Source organism: Alexandromys fortis, unplaced genomic scaffold (genome assembly GCF_014885135.2).
Source record: "Alexandromys fortis isolate MF-2015 unplaced genomic scaffold, M_Fortis_MF-2015_v1.1 scaffold_104, whole genome shotgun sequence".
NCBI lineage: Eukaryota > Metazoa > Chordata > Mammalia > Rodentia > Cricetidae > Alexandromys > Alexandromys fortis.
In genome coordinates, this window is record NW_026068000.1 from 6,005,815 (window position 1) to 6,024,883 (window position 19,069).

At 43.6% G+C, this 19,069-nt stretch overlaps 1 protein-coding gene across 1 annotated transcript in view; it reads left to right on the forward strand.

The window, feature by feature from the left end:
* The window catches only part of Tmem241 (transmembrane protein 241), a 134,740-nt gene extending 116,455 nt beyond the window's left edge, over positions 1 to 18,285 (forward strand). Inside the window, exons 15-16 of the mRNA XM_050160723.1 lie at positions 5,630 to 5,694; positions 17,097 to 18,285. Of these exons, the coding sequence (XP_050016680.1) occupies positions 5,630 to 5,694; positions 17,097 to 17,157 (126 nt within the window). The 3' untranslated portion in view covers positions 17,158 to 18,285. The remainder of the gene's footprint in view (positions 1 to 5,629; positions 5,695 to 17,096) is intronic.
* The last annotated feature ends 784 nt before the right edge of the window (positions 18,286 to 19,069 follow it).

Genomic DNA, 19,069 nt, shown 5'->3' on the forward strand with positions numbered 1-19,069 from the left:
CCTTTGCTTTACAGAAGCTTCTCAGTCTCAGGAGGTCCCATTTATTCAATGCGGCCCTTACTGTCTGTGCTGCTGAGGTTATACGTAGGAAGTGGTCTCCTGTGCCCACGTGTTGTAGAGTACTTCCCACTTTCTCTTCTATCAGGTTCAGTGTGTTCGGACTGATATTGAGGTCTTTAATCCACTTGGACTTGAGTTTTGTGCATGGTGACAGACATGGATCTATTTTCATTCTTCTACAGATTGATATCCAGTTTTGCCAGCACAATTTGTTGAAGATGCTCTCTTTTTTCCATTGCATTAGTTTTAGATTTTTATGGCAGGTTATGGGAACTAGTGACAGAGCCCAGTGGGTGTCTTAGTTTCATTTCATGTTGCTGTGATAGAATACATGACAAAAGCCACTTGGAGGGAAAGGGTTTATAAACCACGATTTCAGGTTATTGCCTGTGAGACCACACGGGTGTCTTGAGATAGCCAGCCACATTGTGTCCACACTCAAGTACAGAAAAGAAAGTGTGCCTACTTATGTTCCTTTCCAATCCTTGCCCAGAGAATGGTGCCCCCAACAGTGGGCAGGTTTTCCCACCTTAGTTAACATAAGACCCCACAGACATGCCCACAGGCTAACCTAACCCAGGCATTGTATCAAGTAATAGTTAAAACTAACTGTCATAACTGTAAAGGTACTTGCTTCTGCAGTTGTCGTGGCACACACCTTTTATCCCAGCACCCAGGAGGCAGAGGCAGGGGGATCTCTGTGAGTTCAAGGCCAGCCTGGTCTATAAAGTAAGTTCCAGTAAAGGCATGGCTACAACCCTGTTTCTTAAAAAACAAACAAACAAAAAATGCTTGCTTCTGAAAAGGCTGACAACTTGAATTAATTCCCAAAACCTACATGGTGGAAGAAGACAGTCAACTCCTGCAACTTGTCCTCTGACTTCCACAAGTGAACTGTGGCACATGTTCCTCCACCCTGAAAATAGATAGATAGATAGATAGATAGATAGATAGATAGATAGATAGATAGATAGAGAATTAAACCATGGGTTTTGTTTGCCTTCACCTACCATGGCCAAGTTTGATTGCAAGCGTGCGCCACCATATCCTTCTTAATTTTTTTCTTTGTAAATTACACATTTTGTTATAGCAGAAAAAAATCAAGACATTCAAGATGCCCCTGGTACAAGCAGGCATCAGAATCAATGCCTTTCCACAACTGGTACTTAGCAAACAATAGGAGAGGGGCAAGAAAAATTGTGCTTGCTGTCTGTTAGCATGACTGCTCTGTGACTGGTTGGCACTGGAGAGCTGGGAACTAAATTCTCTGTGGTCTCTCTGATAAACATAGATTTATTGTTTTAGCCTTTCTTTTTCTTTTCATTGTTCATGTTTATGTGTGTGCCTGAACATGTAGAGGGCCAAGGGCAACATGGGAAGTCATCCTCTACTGCGTTTTCCCCTTATTCACAGAGGCAAGGTCTCTCAGTCAACCTCGAGGCTGATCGTGCCAGCCAGCTTGTTCTGGGGATCCTGTGTCACCGTTTGTATGGAAGTACAGGCAGGATGATATGTTCACCTGACAATTACGGGGGTTCTGGGGATCTGAGCTCAGATCCTCACACTTGCACAGTAAAAGCTTTGACTGCTGAGCCCTGCCTTTTGTAACTTAACCATTCTCATTACTGTTGTTGCTGTGAAGAGACTCCAGGGCCAAGGCAGCTCTTACAAAAGAAAACATTTAAGTGGGACTTGCTTACAGTGTCAGGAAGTTAGCCCATTATCATCATGGCGGGGAACATGGCCACACCCATGGCACGGTAGCAGTGGCTGAGAGCTACAACCTGGGATGCAGGCTTAGAAAGCGACTCGGGACTTGACATGGACTTTTGAACTCTCATACCCCCAGTGACACACTTCCTTTAACAAGATCGCAACTCCTAATCTTTCTGATCCTTTCAAATAGTGCTACTCTCTGGTAATCAAGTATTCAAACATATGAGCCTATGGAGCCATTCTTACTAAAAACCACCATGAATGACTGACTAGTCCAGTAGCATTACATAGATTTATACTATTGTATGACCATCACTACTATCTTTCTCAATAATTTTTCTTCTTTCCAAACTAAAGTTCTGAATAAATTATTTATTTATTATATATAATATATATTATATTATTTATTTATAATGGCTAATTCAACAATAACTCTCCCTTCTGGGCTCCTCTAGGCCATGGAAACTATCATTCTCCTTTCTGCCTTCATGAGTTTTATGACAGATAACTTTGAGTGGATTCTGATTTCACTTAGCCTAATATTCACATTGAAATATGCATCACATTTTTTTCTCTTTTTCAAAGATGAGTGATCCTCTATTGTGAGTTACTTTCTTTACCTGGTCATCATCTCTCAACAGACATTTTGGTTGCTCCCGACTCTGCCTTTTGTGAATGATGTCACTGTAAACATCATGTATGGAAATGAGAGATTTGCTTTCAATGAACTCTTGTGTGTTCATATGTGTATGTAGATGCTCACATGTATTGTGTGCTTGTGGACATGGGTGTGTAGGTCTGAGAACAACCTCAGGTGTCATTTTTCAAGTGCTTTTCTACTATTTATTTGAGACACGATCTCTTATTGACCTGGAACTCACCAGGTAGGCCAAGCAGGCTGGTGTGTGAGCTCTAGGGACCTGCCTGTGTGTGCCTATCTTGAGACCACTGGTTTTACAAGCATCTACCGCCGTGACAACCGTGCCAGCTTTTACATGGATCCTGTGGACTTAAGTAAGACCCACATGCTTGTGAGGCAAGCGTTTTATCAATTTGGTGTCTCGCCAACCTTCCAGCGGTTTCTTAAAGCCACATGTGACTTGTGTGAGCCTTTCTTGAGTTCCTGGCTATGAGAGAAGGTTGAGCTAGGAGACAAGGCTTTGGTTTTACTCTCACTGACACAAGCCTCAAAGTCCCTGGGGCAAGTCACACGCTACCTCTGAGTTACAGGCCCTCCATCCATCAGTCAAGGGAGGTCCTTCTATTGCTTAGTGACTACACATGAGCCATTTTATATTCTGGCATAGAACATTCAGCTACTGGCGTTTACTTCCTCATAGGTAGGGTTAGGAGTGAGCAGCCCATGTGTACAGAAACATATCACATTGAGCAGACATGAATTTGACCCTCAGCCATGGAGAGGTCAGCCTTTGGGAACTGTTCACTGGTCACAACCTTTCTGAGAGGTTGCCCTGCTGGGATTAGTGATGGAAGGAAAAGAAGGTGTGAGAACCAAGCCTTGATGGTTCTTATGGAGTGGATGGGAAAGCAGCCTGCTCAGCTCCACAGTAGCCTGCCAGGCAAGCCTGCCACTGCAGTCTTGACAGGAACAAGCCACACCGATTTATGGCATGTCAGTGTGCGTCACAGCCATCAGCGGTCTTGCTTGTTAAAAAAGAAAACTTAGGGGGAGCCTGGAAATGTGGCTCAAGAGGAAGCTGGGAGGTTGCACAAACATTTCCAGGAAGGAGCAGGGGCAAGGGCACCAGCATGGCTGTTAGAGCAGACTGATTTTCAAGTCAGGACTGGTTTTAAAATTTTAAGCCATGTTTTTCTTGGCAAAAGGCACAGTTCACAGGCACAGTCAGGCCAGCTGCCTGAGTCCCAGCAGACAGGACTCCTGCTCAGCTCCAGAACTGTGTGAAGGTGCCAGGCACAGACCTGGTGGAAAATATTCCCTGACAAGGGATGCCTCCCTTTCCTTAGTCATGACTAAGTCACATGAAGAGTAGATCAGAGGACAGGCAGAGAAGATGGACAAAGGAAGCCTCCAAGAGGTGATAAAGATGGCTGGAAGACCAGCAAGATGGCTCAGAGGGCAGAACCACTTGCTTCAGCCCCCAGAACCCACATGGTGAAAGGAGAGAACCATCCACTTTATACATGGACTGTGATGCCTACATACATACATATANACACACTGTACTCAATAATGTACTTTTTTTTTTGAAAAGAGGAAAATGAGGTGCAGGCAGTAGTGGAGAAAGAGGGAAAACAGATCTAAGCTGGGTTCCACTGCCGCAGTGGAACAGCCATCGCAGACTGCAGTGTCCCAAGCTGAAGCATAGCTGAGAGCCATCGCAGACTGCAGTGTACCAACTGACAGTGTAGCTGATAACCATTGCAGACTGCAGCTTCCCCTCCTATCAGTGCCAGGAAACATGTCCTTGTTAGCACTGTTCCAGGAAATAATAAATGTTTTGAAAGAAAAGAGGGATTATCAGGATTGTTAATTTTGTTCAAGATTGTGGAATGAAAACAAATGGAGAGAAAATGGCAATAAAAGTGTGAATAAAAAGGAATAGAGCAAATGCAGACATCCACTGTATAAAACTATATTTCTCCAAACAGATAAATGGGAAAACCTCGATGAAATATATTTGGGGAAAGTGCAAATGAAACACTTCTGATAGGTAGAAATGGGGGGCATGGTGGGACTGTGGTCATTAAAGGTCACGGCCTTCAGAAACTCTAGGTCCAGGGTTCCAGGTTAGGGCTAGCCTTTACTGTCCTCAGCTTTGTCCTCTACTGCAAAGTGAGGAGGTGGTAAACACATTTGTACAGGTAGCATGCCTTATTTCCAAAATCAGACATCTCACCTGCAAGATAGCTCAGTTTTGAATTTTGACCACACATGGAGAAGAACCATGTCAAATGTAAGACAGTACACGAGGAGGGGCTTACTAAACCCACCCCCGGCCGTCTTCTTTCTGCCTTTTCCCAACTGTGACACCCAAAAAGGCCTCTGGAACATGCAAGGCATCCCCTTGGTGGGGGTGGGAATGTAGCTGAGATTTCTGAGTACTCCCAGCTTGCATGGCTCTCAGCAGCAGCTGCACCCCACTCTCTCACTGCAAGAAAGCAGGTCCCTTAGGGTTACATACCTCCAAGTAGCTCCTCTGACCTGCAGAATTCAGAACTGGCTTCACACAGACATTCTAAGTGTGGACTGAGTTGGGTCATTGGTTCCCACTCATTCCATGACAACTGTTCTGAGACACACTCTGGAGTCTGGACCCCATGGCCGCCATTCCTGAGTCTCCTTGCTCTAAAAGGTGTAGGACTAACCTCACTAACCTCTCTCTTCTACCCTGGCTTCTGTGATCCAGATAATTACAGATTCAACTGCTCTCTTCTGCCATGAAGCACCTGGGTTCTAAGAAAGCATGTCACAGTCTAGAAAGACCAGGGTATTAGAAGGGGAAGAGAGCTGAAGCTGTGTGGACAGATGAGTGTTTCCCTGAGGATCTGGGCACAGGCCTGTGATCGTCATGACCCTGGAGCTGGGCGCTGGGCGTTGAGACAAGGGAAATACTGTTGATGCAGCTTCTCTGTGACTTTGGCACTGCACCTCTCTTCTGAGTGGTTTAAAACTCAGTGCTTCTTTGGGGATTCCAGTAGACTACAGGACATAGCATTTCCATATCATGCTTTTCAACTAGAGGCTGTGCTAAATGCAGAGGCCTATGGACAGGGGTGACTGATGTCAGAGACAGTCCTTTCAAAGCGTGGGAGAAATGACATGGGAGCCTCCCAGACTCCTGCTGATCTGATGGCTTTTGTTGTATTGCAGGTCATCACAGCTGGCTTGTCACTCTTGCTGTTTGATGTGGTCCTGACCAGTGCAACTGTGGGCTGGTAAGTTCTCTGCAGAGAGAAGACACACATTCATCACGGTATTGACTTCTGCTCAAATGAAGCAGGAATGTGTGCTAAGTAGATATCTTATCCTGAGAAAAGTTTTATGTTAGTGAAGCCTTCCTTCTTTTATTTAGTCATTGAATTATTGGTTGGTTGGTTGATTGATTGATTGATTGATTGATTGATTGCAGTACTAGGGAGTACTCATGAGCTAGGCAAGCACTCTTCTCTAACCTACATCTCACACTGTAGCCCAGGTTGGCCTTGAGCTAGCATTAATCCCCCTGCCTCAGTCTATCAGATGCTGGGGTAGCAGAAATGAGGAAGCAAGCCCTGATTCTTTATCTTTCAACTGTTTTCAGTGTGTGAATTGACATTCAGAAGAGCACGCTCTTACTCTTGCACAACTCATGATATACAGTATTGTACACTTAAACAGCATGTTCTTATATATCAACATTTTCAACTGAAGATTCTCTATCTAACTAATCTCAGTTCAGCATATCACCAGAATGCCTGTTAGCCACTCATCTATCTCAGAGTTGCCATCATTGATACCTTGGTGTCTAAGGAGAGAATAATTGGCTGACCCAGAAGCCCTTACAAATCCGTTGTGGAATATTTAACTATGTAAAGATGTGTTGCATTTGTTTAACAATGTAAGGATGTGTGTCTAATTACGTAAAGAAATATTGCATTGTTTCACCTTGCCTGCTTAAGGCGTCTAATTGGTCTAATGAGAACTGAACGGGGCCATTAGCTAGGCAGGAAATGGATAGGCAGGGCTGGCGAGCAGAAACGATGCATAGGAGGAGAGGAGAAATCTAGACTCGAGAGAGGAAGAACGAGGACAGAGAGAGAAGAGAATGAGGAAGAAGAGGGGAACATGCCTGGGCCAGAAGCAAGGCAGTTGCCAGACAGACATGAGAAGCAATGAAAGTAAGATACACAGAAGGAAGAAGGGCAAAAAGCCCCATGCAAAAGGTAGATAAAGAGGGCTGGAGAGATGGCTCAGTGGTTAAGAGCATGGCCTGCTATGCCAGAGGTCCTGAGTTCAATTCCCAGCAACCACATGGTGGCTTACAACCATCTGTAATGAGGTCTGGTGCCCTCTTCTGGCCTGTAGGCATATACACAGAATATTCTATACATAATAAATAAATAAATATTTTAAAAAAGGTAGTTAAAGAGAGACAGGCTAATTTATGTATGTATGTATGTCTGCATGTATGTATGTATGTATGTATGTATGTATGTACATATGTATTGTATTTTTTTAATTGAGCCATACATTTTTCTCCACTCCCTTCCCATTCTCTCCCCTCCCCTTCTACCCTCTTTCATGGTCCCCATGCTCTCAATTTACTCAGGAGATCTTGACACGGGCTAGTTTAAGTTAAAAGAGCTAGCCAGAAATGAGCCTAAGCTAGCCTGAGCATTCAAAACTAATAATAAGTCTCTGTATCATGATCTGGGAGCTGGTGTCCATGTCTCCTACATAAAGTGGTGCGGTGTTTCCATTTAACCTATTCATCTCCTCTTGTGTAGTCTTACATCATCTTTAGGTTACTTAGCCTTTAGATTACCTAAGCACAGTCTGATTCTGGGTGGGCAGGAATGTTTTTCTCTTGTTGATACCAAAGTAATCCTGATAAATTGGTCTGTCCTGGCTACCTTGCTGGCTTTGCCTTGTGTATGCATTAGGAACTGTCCTTCAGTGACAGCCAGACTTGCTACTTCTGTGGTGTCCACAGACACTCGTTCCCCTGTACAATGGCAAACTCCTGCCTGAGTCACCCTAGGCAGACAAAAGTGAGCACACAGGGTAAGGAATTCTTGCCCTTTCTCAGTGACATTTCCTGTCTGGACAATAGCAGAAGGGTAAAAATGAGGAAACACTCCTCCGCCTTCCTTCTTCTTTTCCTCTTTATTTTATTCTTACTTGTTTACACATTGTTACTGTTGTTTTGAGACAAGATTTCTCTGTGTAGCCTTGGCTCCTGTCCTGGTACTTGCTTTGTAGCCCAGACTGGCCTCAAACTCACAGAGATCCACCTGCCTCTGCCTCCCGAGTGCTGGGAGACCCTGCTTCTGAAAGGTTCCTGCCCTTCCCAGTACTGCCATAGACTAGCGACAGTGTTTAAACATAGGGGCTACTTATTCGGTAATAGTAACAGCCAACCATAAAGAACGTGGTGGTTGGGCAGTAGAGTGTTTCTTTGGTGATGGTGATGGCATCATGGTGATGGTTGGACAGTAGAGTGTTTCCTGGATAAGGCAGCGTGGTATTTAACCAATTTTCCTCAGAGCTTTATAGACAAGATGATATCATACTGGAATTCAAACTCAGACCTTAGTGTGTCCAAAGCTCCCCAGACTCTGGGACCAACAAGCACAAGCAAAGCCTTGTCATCAGTACAAGTTAATCTGCAAGGTTAAAGCCCATAAAGGAGACCCAGGGAAGCTGGCATAAGTGTTTATCTTTCTGTCTCCAGGGTGCTAGCCAAAATTCTTGACAGTATTTTTCTTTCTTACGTGCACACCTTCATATTTTGTATAGAATTTCAATGAACCAAAGAAACCTGGGTGTTGAACTGAGTGAGAGAAATCAGAGTGAGGCCAAGTTCAGTGAGAAATCAGTTGCTCTCGGGCAAGCAGCAAGGTGGTTGTCTGGTAGGAACTTTGTCTCCAGGCTGCTTCTGTCTGTGGAATTGAGGTTATGCCCTGGGCAAAATGGAAAGAAAGGCCATTTGGACCCAATCAAGGAAGCAGTATGTATATCTATTGCAAAAGGAACCTTGGCTTTGAAATCCCTGGGTTGCTATAACTCTTGAGATTAGGGTTGGTTTTCAGCCGCAAAGAATTTTCCAGCCACAAAGTGAACCCCCAGAAGGAGAGTGTCAAGCTGTAATTCTGTGTGAGTTCAAGCATGGCCCAGTGCTAGGCCAGCTCTCGGTTTCCAGATGGGACTGGCTAGTCTTTGTCCCCTGGAGATTGAAACTAATCCAAAGTCACAAAGGGCAGGGGTTACAGGGCTTGGATTTTTAAAATGTTTTAGATCTATGTATTTTCCTGTACAGTTGTTGTTTCTTATGTTTTGATTGATTATCAAATTTTAGAAATTAGGTGATTTCTTCCTGCAAATCCAGATTCCCATACTCCTTTGGAAATGGTAGCCCGCGGTGAGCTGCAATCGCTGGAGTGCACAGATAACTGGCCTGGAAGGTGCTTTCTGTTGAGCATGGGCTGGGCCATGCCTGGCTGGCTAGTCTCTTCTGCGAGGGCAGCATCTTAGCTGCTCAGATTAGGCCATTTAGAGCAGGGTTTCTGGGTTGGCAAGACAGCTTGGTGAACAGAGGTGCCGATCCAGCTGCCACAGATTGTCTCTGACATTCACACACGTGCCATAGCATGCATGCACTCATGCTCACATGCACAGAATAGATACATTAATGTAAAAACTAAAAATAAGATCAGGCCAGGGTGTGGTGGTGTACGCCTTTAATCCCAGCACTTAGGAGGCAGAGGCAGGTGGATCTCTGTGAATTCAAGGCCAGCCTGGTCTATAGGGCGAGTTCCAGAACAGGCTCTAAAGTTACACAGAGAAATCCTGTCTTGAAAAACCAAAATAAATAAATCAATAAATAAAATCAAAATGTTCACTCTTGGCACTATTGGTGTTTGGGGCCACATAATTCTTTGTTGTGAGGTACCTTCCTGTGCCTTGTTGGATGTCATAAAGCAAACCTGACCTCTACCCTACTAGAGCTAGTAGCACCTCTCATTTATAATGGAGAATGTTTTTAGGGCACTGGGCAGTGCTCCTTAGAGACAGAATCACCGGTCTCAAGGTACCTGCAAATGAACAGAGAGAGTGTTATCTGACTTTTCAACACGATCCTAAGGAATTTGCCCATCTCCTGATTAGGGGTCTGAATCAGCCCAAGTTCTTGGCAGCATCACACAGGCACCACCCTAGGTGTGGCTTTGTATGACAGCCAGATGTGTAGCTTGTCCCTCCCACCTGCCCCCAGATGTGTGCACTGGGAATGATTTGTGTGTAAGACTGTGCGGAATGACCACATTGTACCTGCTTCCTTCCAAGGATTCCATGACAGCTCTTCACTTCTGCCTGTCATTCCCTGGGGCTGCCATCTCTCCCAGGCTGCCAGTCATGACAATGGCTCAGACTTTATCTCAGTACAAACCTCATGAACATCAAGGGTATTCAGAAAATGATTGGAAAGAGCTGGGTGTGACGTTATGCACGTGCTCAAAAATCCCAACACTCAGGAGGCCGACACAGGAAGATTACAAACTCAGAATTGCCTTGGACACTTATTCAGACCCAAAACAAAGAAAAGGATTTTCAGCCAGGCATCAATGGCGCTCACCTTTAATCCTAGCACTCCAGAAGCAGGCAGATCTCTGAGTTCGAGGCCAGCCTGGTCTACCGAGTGAGTTCCAGGACAGCCAGGACTACATAGAGAAAGCCTGTCTAAAAAGAAAGAAAGAAAAGGTTTTCAGTTATCTTTCAATCAAGACATGCTCTCCCTCTGATTTTAGATCCCCTTTCTGGAGACTACTCAAGCCTTGGTAAACAGAAAATGAATTTAGGAGCCAGGGGAGAATGTCTATTCTCTAAACCCTTTAGGACTATAGTGAATGAAACATCAGTTTCCCTTTTGAATGAATGTTGGCATTTCATTTAAAAAGGTAAAATTAAGGGCTACGGATATGTCTCCATCGGTAGTGTGCCTGCCTAAACTTAAGCAAAACCCTGGGTTCCATCCCCAGTGCTGCGTTAAACTAGGTATATTCTTGCCTATGTCGTGACTTGAAATTTGGGCTACATAACACACTGTCAAAAAAAAAGTCCATTATTTTCACATGTATAATACTTTATCAGGCTGTGAATTTTATTTGCAAGGGAATGAGATGTTAGGGAAATACATCTTAGTAGGGTAGAAGGGAGGAAAAACCAAGTAGTTGGAGTATAGATGTGAGATGGGGAACACGTTTAACAATTTGGTCATTCATTGGAGATATATCTTTGTGCTGGGTTTGTATCTGAGGGAAAATATTGTCTGTCTGTTGAGCTTAGTAGGAACTAGCCAGGTAGCCACAATAATAGTTGTAAGATGAGACAAGGCCTTTGATACCCACAGGGGAAAGTCTGGAAAGGCTCTGGAAGAGACACTTGGGATGGGCGTTTCTGGCCGTGTGTGCTCTCCAGCCTGAGGTTATGCCTTTACTCAGTGAAGCGAGTTTATTTCAGGAATGGTGAGGATTACAAGGTTTGCAAACACTTCATTCAAGCTTTGACTTAAATAGTTCTAATGCCATGAAGACTTCTGGACCCCGTGTGAGCTGCTCCTGCTGGTTAGAAAACAGCATCAAAGTCTACCTCTTTGCTCTCTGCACAGTAAATGAAACAAGGTTTGTTTTCATTTTACCAATCACTAAGCTCCTTGGGTGCTTCATAAAGTCTCTCTGCCAAAGGGAGGAATGTGAGGTTATTAGACTCGGGCTTTGTTCCCGGGCTGTAGGAGAACAGCTGGCCAAGGGCCAGCACTGCCTTGGTTCATTCCTGGTGATTAAGGAGGATTATTGAGAAGTGTTTAAAATGAAATTGTCCCCAACAGAGCTCCGTGCAGCCTTTCTCTCAGGCTGCTGTGTGTGTGTGCTTGTCCAGGGATAGGAGGTAATATGTATGTTCTTGAATGGGAGGAACAGCAGAACTTCTTCAGATGAAGAAAGGGCTTTCAAGAAGAGCTCACGGGGGGCAAAGAAGGGCTTCCTGCCCCCTTCATTTACCAAAGCAAACAAGTGACAGAATTGCAGTATGAATTCTAATTGGTACTACTAATAAAAATCCAGCGTCACACATCAGAGAAGCAGAGCAGCCAGCCACTAGAGAATTCTTTTACCTCTACCGATGCTCAGACCAAAGGGGTGATCCTGTCCTCAGACTGCCCTGAGCTCCTGTCTCCTTCTTCCTGAGTGGCCTCTTTCTGTCCAGCCATATCACTCCTGTCTCCACCTCCCTAGCGCTGGGATTAAAGGTGTGGGATCCCAAGTGCTGGGATCACCTTTGTGTGAGCTCTTTGTGTTTCTCTTTTCGACAGATTCAATCTTGTGTAGCCCAGGCTAGCCTAAAACTAACAGAGATCCCTCTTCCTCTGTTTCCTGAGTGTGTGTCACCACTTCCTGGCCCTAGTGGCTTAACTCTGCACTCAGATCTTCAGGCAAGCTTTATTTGTTAAAACACAAACAAAATATCACTGCATTTCCCCCTTTTTTTGTCTAAAATAAAAAAGGATATAACTAATAAAAGAAAAACTGTATACAATAAATACTATAACTATATGTAATATATATAGGCAGTAAGTACATCAACAATGTCTAGTCCATTTGCATTTGACAAATTCAGAGAAAATACTCCATTATCTATCCTATCTTAGTGAGCCCAAAGTCTTATATCTAATTTACTTTCTATGATAACTTGCATTACCATCCAAAACTATCTTTTGATGTCTCTCAACATTATACACTTTACACCTCTTCAGTGAGTTTCTTTTCTGAGTCTGGTAAATAAGGAAAACTATAATGATAACTATTTAGTCGTCAACTCCCTCAGAGACCTGAGAAGGACATAATATTAACCGAGTAAACAGGAAGTGCGAGCAAGCAGCTTCCAAAAACTGTGAGTAATGGCAGAAACAGCTGGCCGCCTGGTCAGTCACCCAAGGTTCCTCTGCAACATTGGGGCGTCCATCCCCAGCATACAGGCCTAGAATAATTTATAGACTTTCCTATAAAGCAGAATTTTGGAAGGACTGTTCTGCATTGTCTTGACAGTGTTTTGTAGTCACTCTCTTTAGTGTCCTGCTTGTCCAGTTTGGACAGCACAGCATCAGCAGTCGAGGCAAGGGATTTTCTTGCCCAGTGGCTAACTTATGTCACAAAGAAAGTAAACTCCATGTGGAGTTTCTTCAGTGCCCATTATATTCTCTGAAGTAGATTGGTGCTGCCAGGAGAAGACCTGCCTCATTGTTATATAAAAAAAAAAGAACTTATATTATTAAAACATCTTAAATGCCATATTCTGTAGATCTCTGATATATCTCTATTTGACCTTGGGAACATACCTAATATGACTACAAGTTCAATTATAATAGGTGGCTAATTACTAACCTTCCTTTATCCCAATCATCCTGTTTCCCCAAGTTCTGCCCATCCTCCCCTTCTCACTTCTCTCTCCCCATCTCCCCTTACCCCCACCCCCCCACCCCAAGCTCCCAATTTTCATTAGGTTCTTTAATTGCTCTGAGAAGGAGTTTCCTCCCTGATGACAAGGAGCAACTGAACCGGATTTAGCATAGGGGCCTGCAAGAGGCCCGTTAAGGAGTTTTCCAACAGCAATGGGTTACCTTGAATGCCTTTTGTTGATATACATTCATTAATACAATATCTGCCTTTGCCACACCTTCTGCATAATTCAGAAAGGAGGGGTGTTCTGTTTGGATTATGCTAAATAAAAACATTTTTTTCTAGGAACATCCTGTTTACAGTCTCTTTTAAGGTGACCTTGTTTGCCACAATGGAAACACTTGACATTTTGATTTTTCCTCAAACTTCTGAAAATCACCTCTCCTACCCAAACATGATCATTGTCATTAGATTCAAATGATCCATTTCCTCCAGGGGCACCGATCTTGCCTTTAAAGGCCTAATTATCCTTTTGCATTGAGAATTAGAATTTTCAAAAGCCAGAGATTCAATTATTATTTGTCTAGCTTCTGAATTTGTTATTATTCTATTATACTACTGATGTCAGTCTTTGTAAGAAATCAGTGAAGGTTTCTTTTGGGCTCTGTGTGACCTTGGTAATCGACTCAATCTTCTTTCCTACTTCTTCAATTCTGTCCCCAGCACTCCAAGCTGCTGCACAGCATAAAGCCAGGATGTGGATGTGGCCATCATATAGGGATTGCTTTTCTTTAGCATAATCTCCTCCAAGAAGTTGATCTTGAGGCATTTCCATACTTCTAGCTCTACTCTGTTCTTCAATGGTTTAGCCTCATCTTTGAACCAGGTCCTCCATTGTAATTGTGGACCAGGCTTCAAGACTGCTGTAGCCAAGTCTCTCCAGTCTTTAGGGATAATTCTATTACAGGTTGATCATGAGTTTAACATTTGCTTCTTCACAAATGGTAAATGCATGCTATATGAGATTATCACATCCTTGAATCTCCTTAAATCTGGCATTGCCACAGGAGTCCAATCAGCTCTTATAGAGCCTCTATCATTTGGCAATTCCTATAAAGTTCTGGATATAGTGAGGTTGGTTGTTTGAAAACCTTAGGCTGGTCTTCTCTAATCTTAAAATGCAATGCTGAAATTGGTTCTCTATTAAATTCCTCTGTCTTTGTTTGAAAATCTTTATGATCTGTTTTATTAAGTTTTTCTAAGGCTCTTATCTTGACACTCATACCAAACCATGTTATAAGAGATAAACCAAGAATTATCAAAACGACAACGAGGATTATCAAACTGATAATTAACAGTATGTCAATCCCAGTTAAGTTGATTATACCTTCATTTAATTGTTCTATTTTTAAGTCATGCAGAGACATAACTTTCTTTAACGTAATTGTCTTTTCCATTTTTAAATATGGGAAAAACTCTTTTAACTAATTCCTCCCTTTAATAATTCTAAATTTTCTCCAAATCTTCCAATGATGTTGATGGACATGTGACTGAGTGCTGCTGCTGCTGCTGCTGCTGCTGCTGCTGCTGCTGCTGCTGCTGCTGCATAGAGCAGTTGAAAGCCTGACTGGATTTCATGGCAGCTACGTAGTTTGACAGCCAAGAAAAGGGTCCAGGGAGAGTCCACCAGGAGAGAGGAAATGAAAACCTAAGTAGCAGGGTGGTGACTCTGGCCATGTAGAGCTCTGGCCTATGCTGGTGACTGCAAGGCCACAGGCAAGTGGCTTTTTTTCATGAATTTGTGCCCCCAAAGTTGTATGTCAGATGTAGCCCGAATTCTAATTGATATTAATAATAAAATCTCAGAGCCACATATAGGGCTTAATGCTGAAGATAGAGAAGCAGAGCAGCCAGCCACTAGAGAATTCTTTTTTTTTGGGGGGGGTTCATTTTTTTTAATTAATTAATTAATTTATTTATTAAAGATTTCTGTCTCTTCCCCACCGCCGCCTCCCCTTTCCCTCCCCCTCCCCCAATGCTTAGACCAAACTGGTGATCCTGTCCTCAGACTGCATCTCCAGAAACCATCGTTCTCCACCAAACCTCACACTGCACTGAGCTCCTGTCTCCTCCTGCCTTATAGTCCCCTCTCTGCCCAGCCATATCACATTGGTTTCCACCTCCCTAATGCTGGGATTAAAGGTGTGGGATCCCAAGTGCTGGGATCACCTTTGTGTGAGCTCTGTTTCTCTTTTTGACAGATTCAATCTTGTGTGGTCCAGGCTAGCCTAAAACTAACAGGGATTTCTCTGCTTCTGTCTCCCCGAGTCCTGGAATTAAAGGTGTGTGCCATCACTCCCTGGCCTCTAGTGGCTTAACTCTGCACTCTGATCTTCAGGCAAACTTTATTTGTTAAAACATAAACAAAATATCACTATACAGAATCCTTATAGCTTCTAGGGTCTCAAACTAGATAAGAGCCAAACAAGCTCCCTATGTTCACAAATAAGTATTTCTATGTATGGTCTTTTGAAAGTTAGACCATTTTTGGGTTACTAAAGCAGTCCTATAGTGGTGATTATGAACTCTTCATAGGTGTACACGGTTACTAAGACACCAGTTCCGGCTCTATTTCTGTGAGGTAAATAAAGTGTTTGAGTTTTTCTCACTATTTATGATGGTGTCTGCAGGAAAGAGGGACATAATATTCCCACTTGGAACATCTTCCTCTCCTACTCCTTCTCTACCATTTGTCTCATAGAGGGATGTGACTGGCTCCTGGGCCAGTACTCCTATGTGCTAACCCAGAGCGAGAGGAATTTTCCCAGTCTCTAATGTGGTAAAAGAGTAGAGTTGTCTTTTTTTCTCTTGCCTTGCAGAGCAGACTCATTGTGAGGTACAACAATATGAGAAGGTGCCATGTCTTGGTCCTTAGAGCTGACCCAGTGTTCCCCCTAGGAAAGAGGTCCATAGAGATTGAGTTCAGTGATGTATCCATGGCCACTCACTTGTGCAACATGCATGTCCCTCATTAGATATTTCCAGCAGAGATTGGGCAGCATACTGCCACCAAGGCAGGGATTACTGCTCCAGGAGAAGCCATGTGTTATTGGTAGTCTATTATAGGCCAAGCACAGGGGTATATAGCTTCAGATGTTATCTTCAAGTCTTTACACACTGTTATGTGTGGTCTGCTCCCATAGACCAGGTAGGGAAATGAAGGCTTAAATAAATCTGAACTCATGTCTGTGTGATTATAAGTTTATTACTTCTACATTTTCTTACATAGTTCATTCTTGTTCTAAAAGTGCAAAGTGGTACAGATTCCCTGTGTGTCAGCATCACCATATAGGTTTTTACCGTGACAGTAATGTGTTTCATGTACTCAGCACCCCAGACACGTTAGAAATATAAAGGTACCATGGTGAGTGTGTGTGTGCTGAATTTGTATAAGATAGTTGGGATATCGGCTGAGAAGATAGAAAAGAAGGACAGAGAAAATGGTGTAACTGAAGGTTGGCAGGCACCTCTGAAAAGCCTTTCTCTGCCAGGACCCGCCATTGTAATCCCTTGGCAGTTACCCAGCCCGGTCCCCAGAAGAGCAACAGATACCAGATTGTCTACCAACAAGTTTAAAATAGAAAATGGAGAGATCTTTGGCTGTATTAAATTTTAGGCATGTTAAATATTCACTCTTCTCCTGTCCGAGGTGCTCATGTGTCTCGGCTTTCATTGCTGACTACATACATCTCTTTCTGTGCTGGTGGGAAGGTCATGATTCCCATGTATGTGCTCATCTGTAACTGTTGTTAGCCTAAGTTCAGAAGCCACGCCCTTCCTAGTGTAAGTCTGTGTGTACATAATTTCACATTCCCCCCATCCCATTTAGCTAGAAGCATCCAAGGAGTCATGAGAAGTCCTTCTTATGGTTTTCCTTCAGAGTGTTGACTGGTCAGGATATGTGGGTACCCTCCCTTCCCTGAGGAGGCCTGCCAGACCTCCTACCTCTCACCATGTAACTGATGTTTTTCCCTTACGTGGTATGATGGTTCTTGGGCTGTGCCTAGAGCCAGGCTTGCCTGGGCTGGTAGTCGTGGGGCACATCACTCTTCCTTGCTGTTTATGGGTGCCAGGCAGTTTTAGTAGGCCACAGGATGAGGAAACTGACTGTATGCTACTGTTTGCAGCTTCCTACTTGGTGGACTTGGAGAGGCCCTGCTGGTTTTCTCGGAGCGGAGAAGTTCCTGATGGAGTTGGTCAAGGAAAGGAAACACTCATCTGCTACAGGAGAACACGGCACTCGGGCCTCCCTCTTAAGGAACATAGAAAGAACTCAGAGAGTGCAACCAAGCTGAACTCGGTGTTTGCTGATGACTCAAACACCCCACCTTTCTCATTACCGAGGGGAGGATTTCACAGGGGCCTCTGCACCGCTGCAGAGAAAGGACCCATCTTACATCTTCTCATGCAGGACCATCTTCACTCCGCTGCACCCAGTTCTGCAGAATCAGGAGGCAGGGGATCTTAATGGGATGGCTGTGTCCTCTGGATGGACCGCAGCCTCTGGACACCAGGACTTTCCACCAAACACTGTCCTGTATTTGCGGTTACAGTCCCATGGAGTCTTATTGCTTTTTTTTTTTTTTTTTTTTTGGTGGTGGTGGTGTTTTGTGTCTTTCCATTTTGGAGTCTCTTCCCCCACTTTGATTTTTCTGGTTTACCTGGAGCCCATGCCCACCCACAGAAAACAAGGCATGAATGCTCCTGAGAGTCATGTAGGGCAGGGCAGGGTTGGGGGCTGGGCAGGATTGGGGGCTGGGCAGGGTTCTGGACCAAATGAGATACCAAGGAAGATCTTTAGACGGTGTTGTGAGTGGAGGGCTCTTGTGGTTGATGCAGATTTACTTATGGTTTCTAAATTTCTTTTGGTTCTTGTGAATTTGTCAGAATGTGTTGAGTTCTGTAGAATCTGTTAGGTTAGGCTGGTGATTAAATCAATTACCTGAAGCCTTTTGAGTCCTATGTGGCCCAGGTGGTCTCCAATGTCTTACGTACTCTGTCTTCTGAGGGCTGAGACTGTAAGCATGCATTCCTATGCCTTTTGTTCCTTAAAGTTTTTTAAAATGTAATTCCTTCATATCTCAGATGAGATCTCAAGGCATTGACCACTGGATTTTATCTCTCACACTAGATTAATGATTGGAGTAAAGTCCCAGACCTTACCACTGAGAAGAAGCTACTTTACACAAAATAGTCGCTTGACTCTGAATCCACTAAGGCTTAAGAAAATAATGCTTCAGTCTAGATATTTCTTCTCACTGATTTTACAAATACTTTTTTTTAGAGGATCAATAAAATGGTCATTTATTAGTTTTCTACAGTGTTCTCAAACTTCAGTGTACAACAGAATCATCCAGAAGGTTCATTAAAACTTACATCACTGACATTGATTCCAAGTTTTGGCTCTGACCAGGTTTGGTGGCACACACACCTTTAATACCAGCTGTTGGAAAGCATAGGCAGGAGGATTTCTGTGAATTTGCAGTCAGTCTTGTCTACACAGAAAATTCCAGGCCAGCCACGGCTATAAAATGAGACCTTGTTTAAAATGAAACAAAACCAGGTTTATGATTCTGATCCTGATTTTTTTTTTAATTTTTTTATTGTTTTTATTGAGCTATATGTTTTTCTCTACTTCCCTCTTTCCCTCCCCATCCTCTTCTGCCCTCTCCCCTTATCCCCACGCTCCCAGTTTACTCAGGAGATCTTATCTTTTTCTACTTCCCACGTAAATCAGATGATTTTTACAGATACTTGATTCTGGCAAGTGTCAGAGAGTTTGGGTCATACTGAGGTCACTTTGCCAGCCCTGGAGTGTAGGAGACCTGTGTCATTGCTGGAGCCCCCACCCCCTGGGATCTGCAAACCTACTCCTTGTCCCAGGTTCAGTCCCAGGAAGAGTGAAGTCAGCTCCATTATCACTGAATGTTTTTTCCAATTTGTTGGAAAACAAAGGAAATGAAACAATAGGATGGATTTATGTATTCAGGATGTGAGGATCTTTAGTTCATCTTGTTCTGGTCTTAGCTTATCACTTAAGGTGAAAATGTCCCAAGACTTGATGCTTATGTGGTTTGCAACTCACTTTCCTAGAGTATTT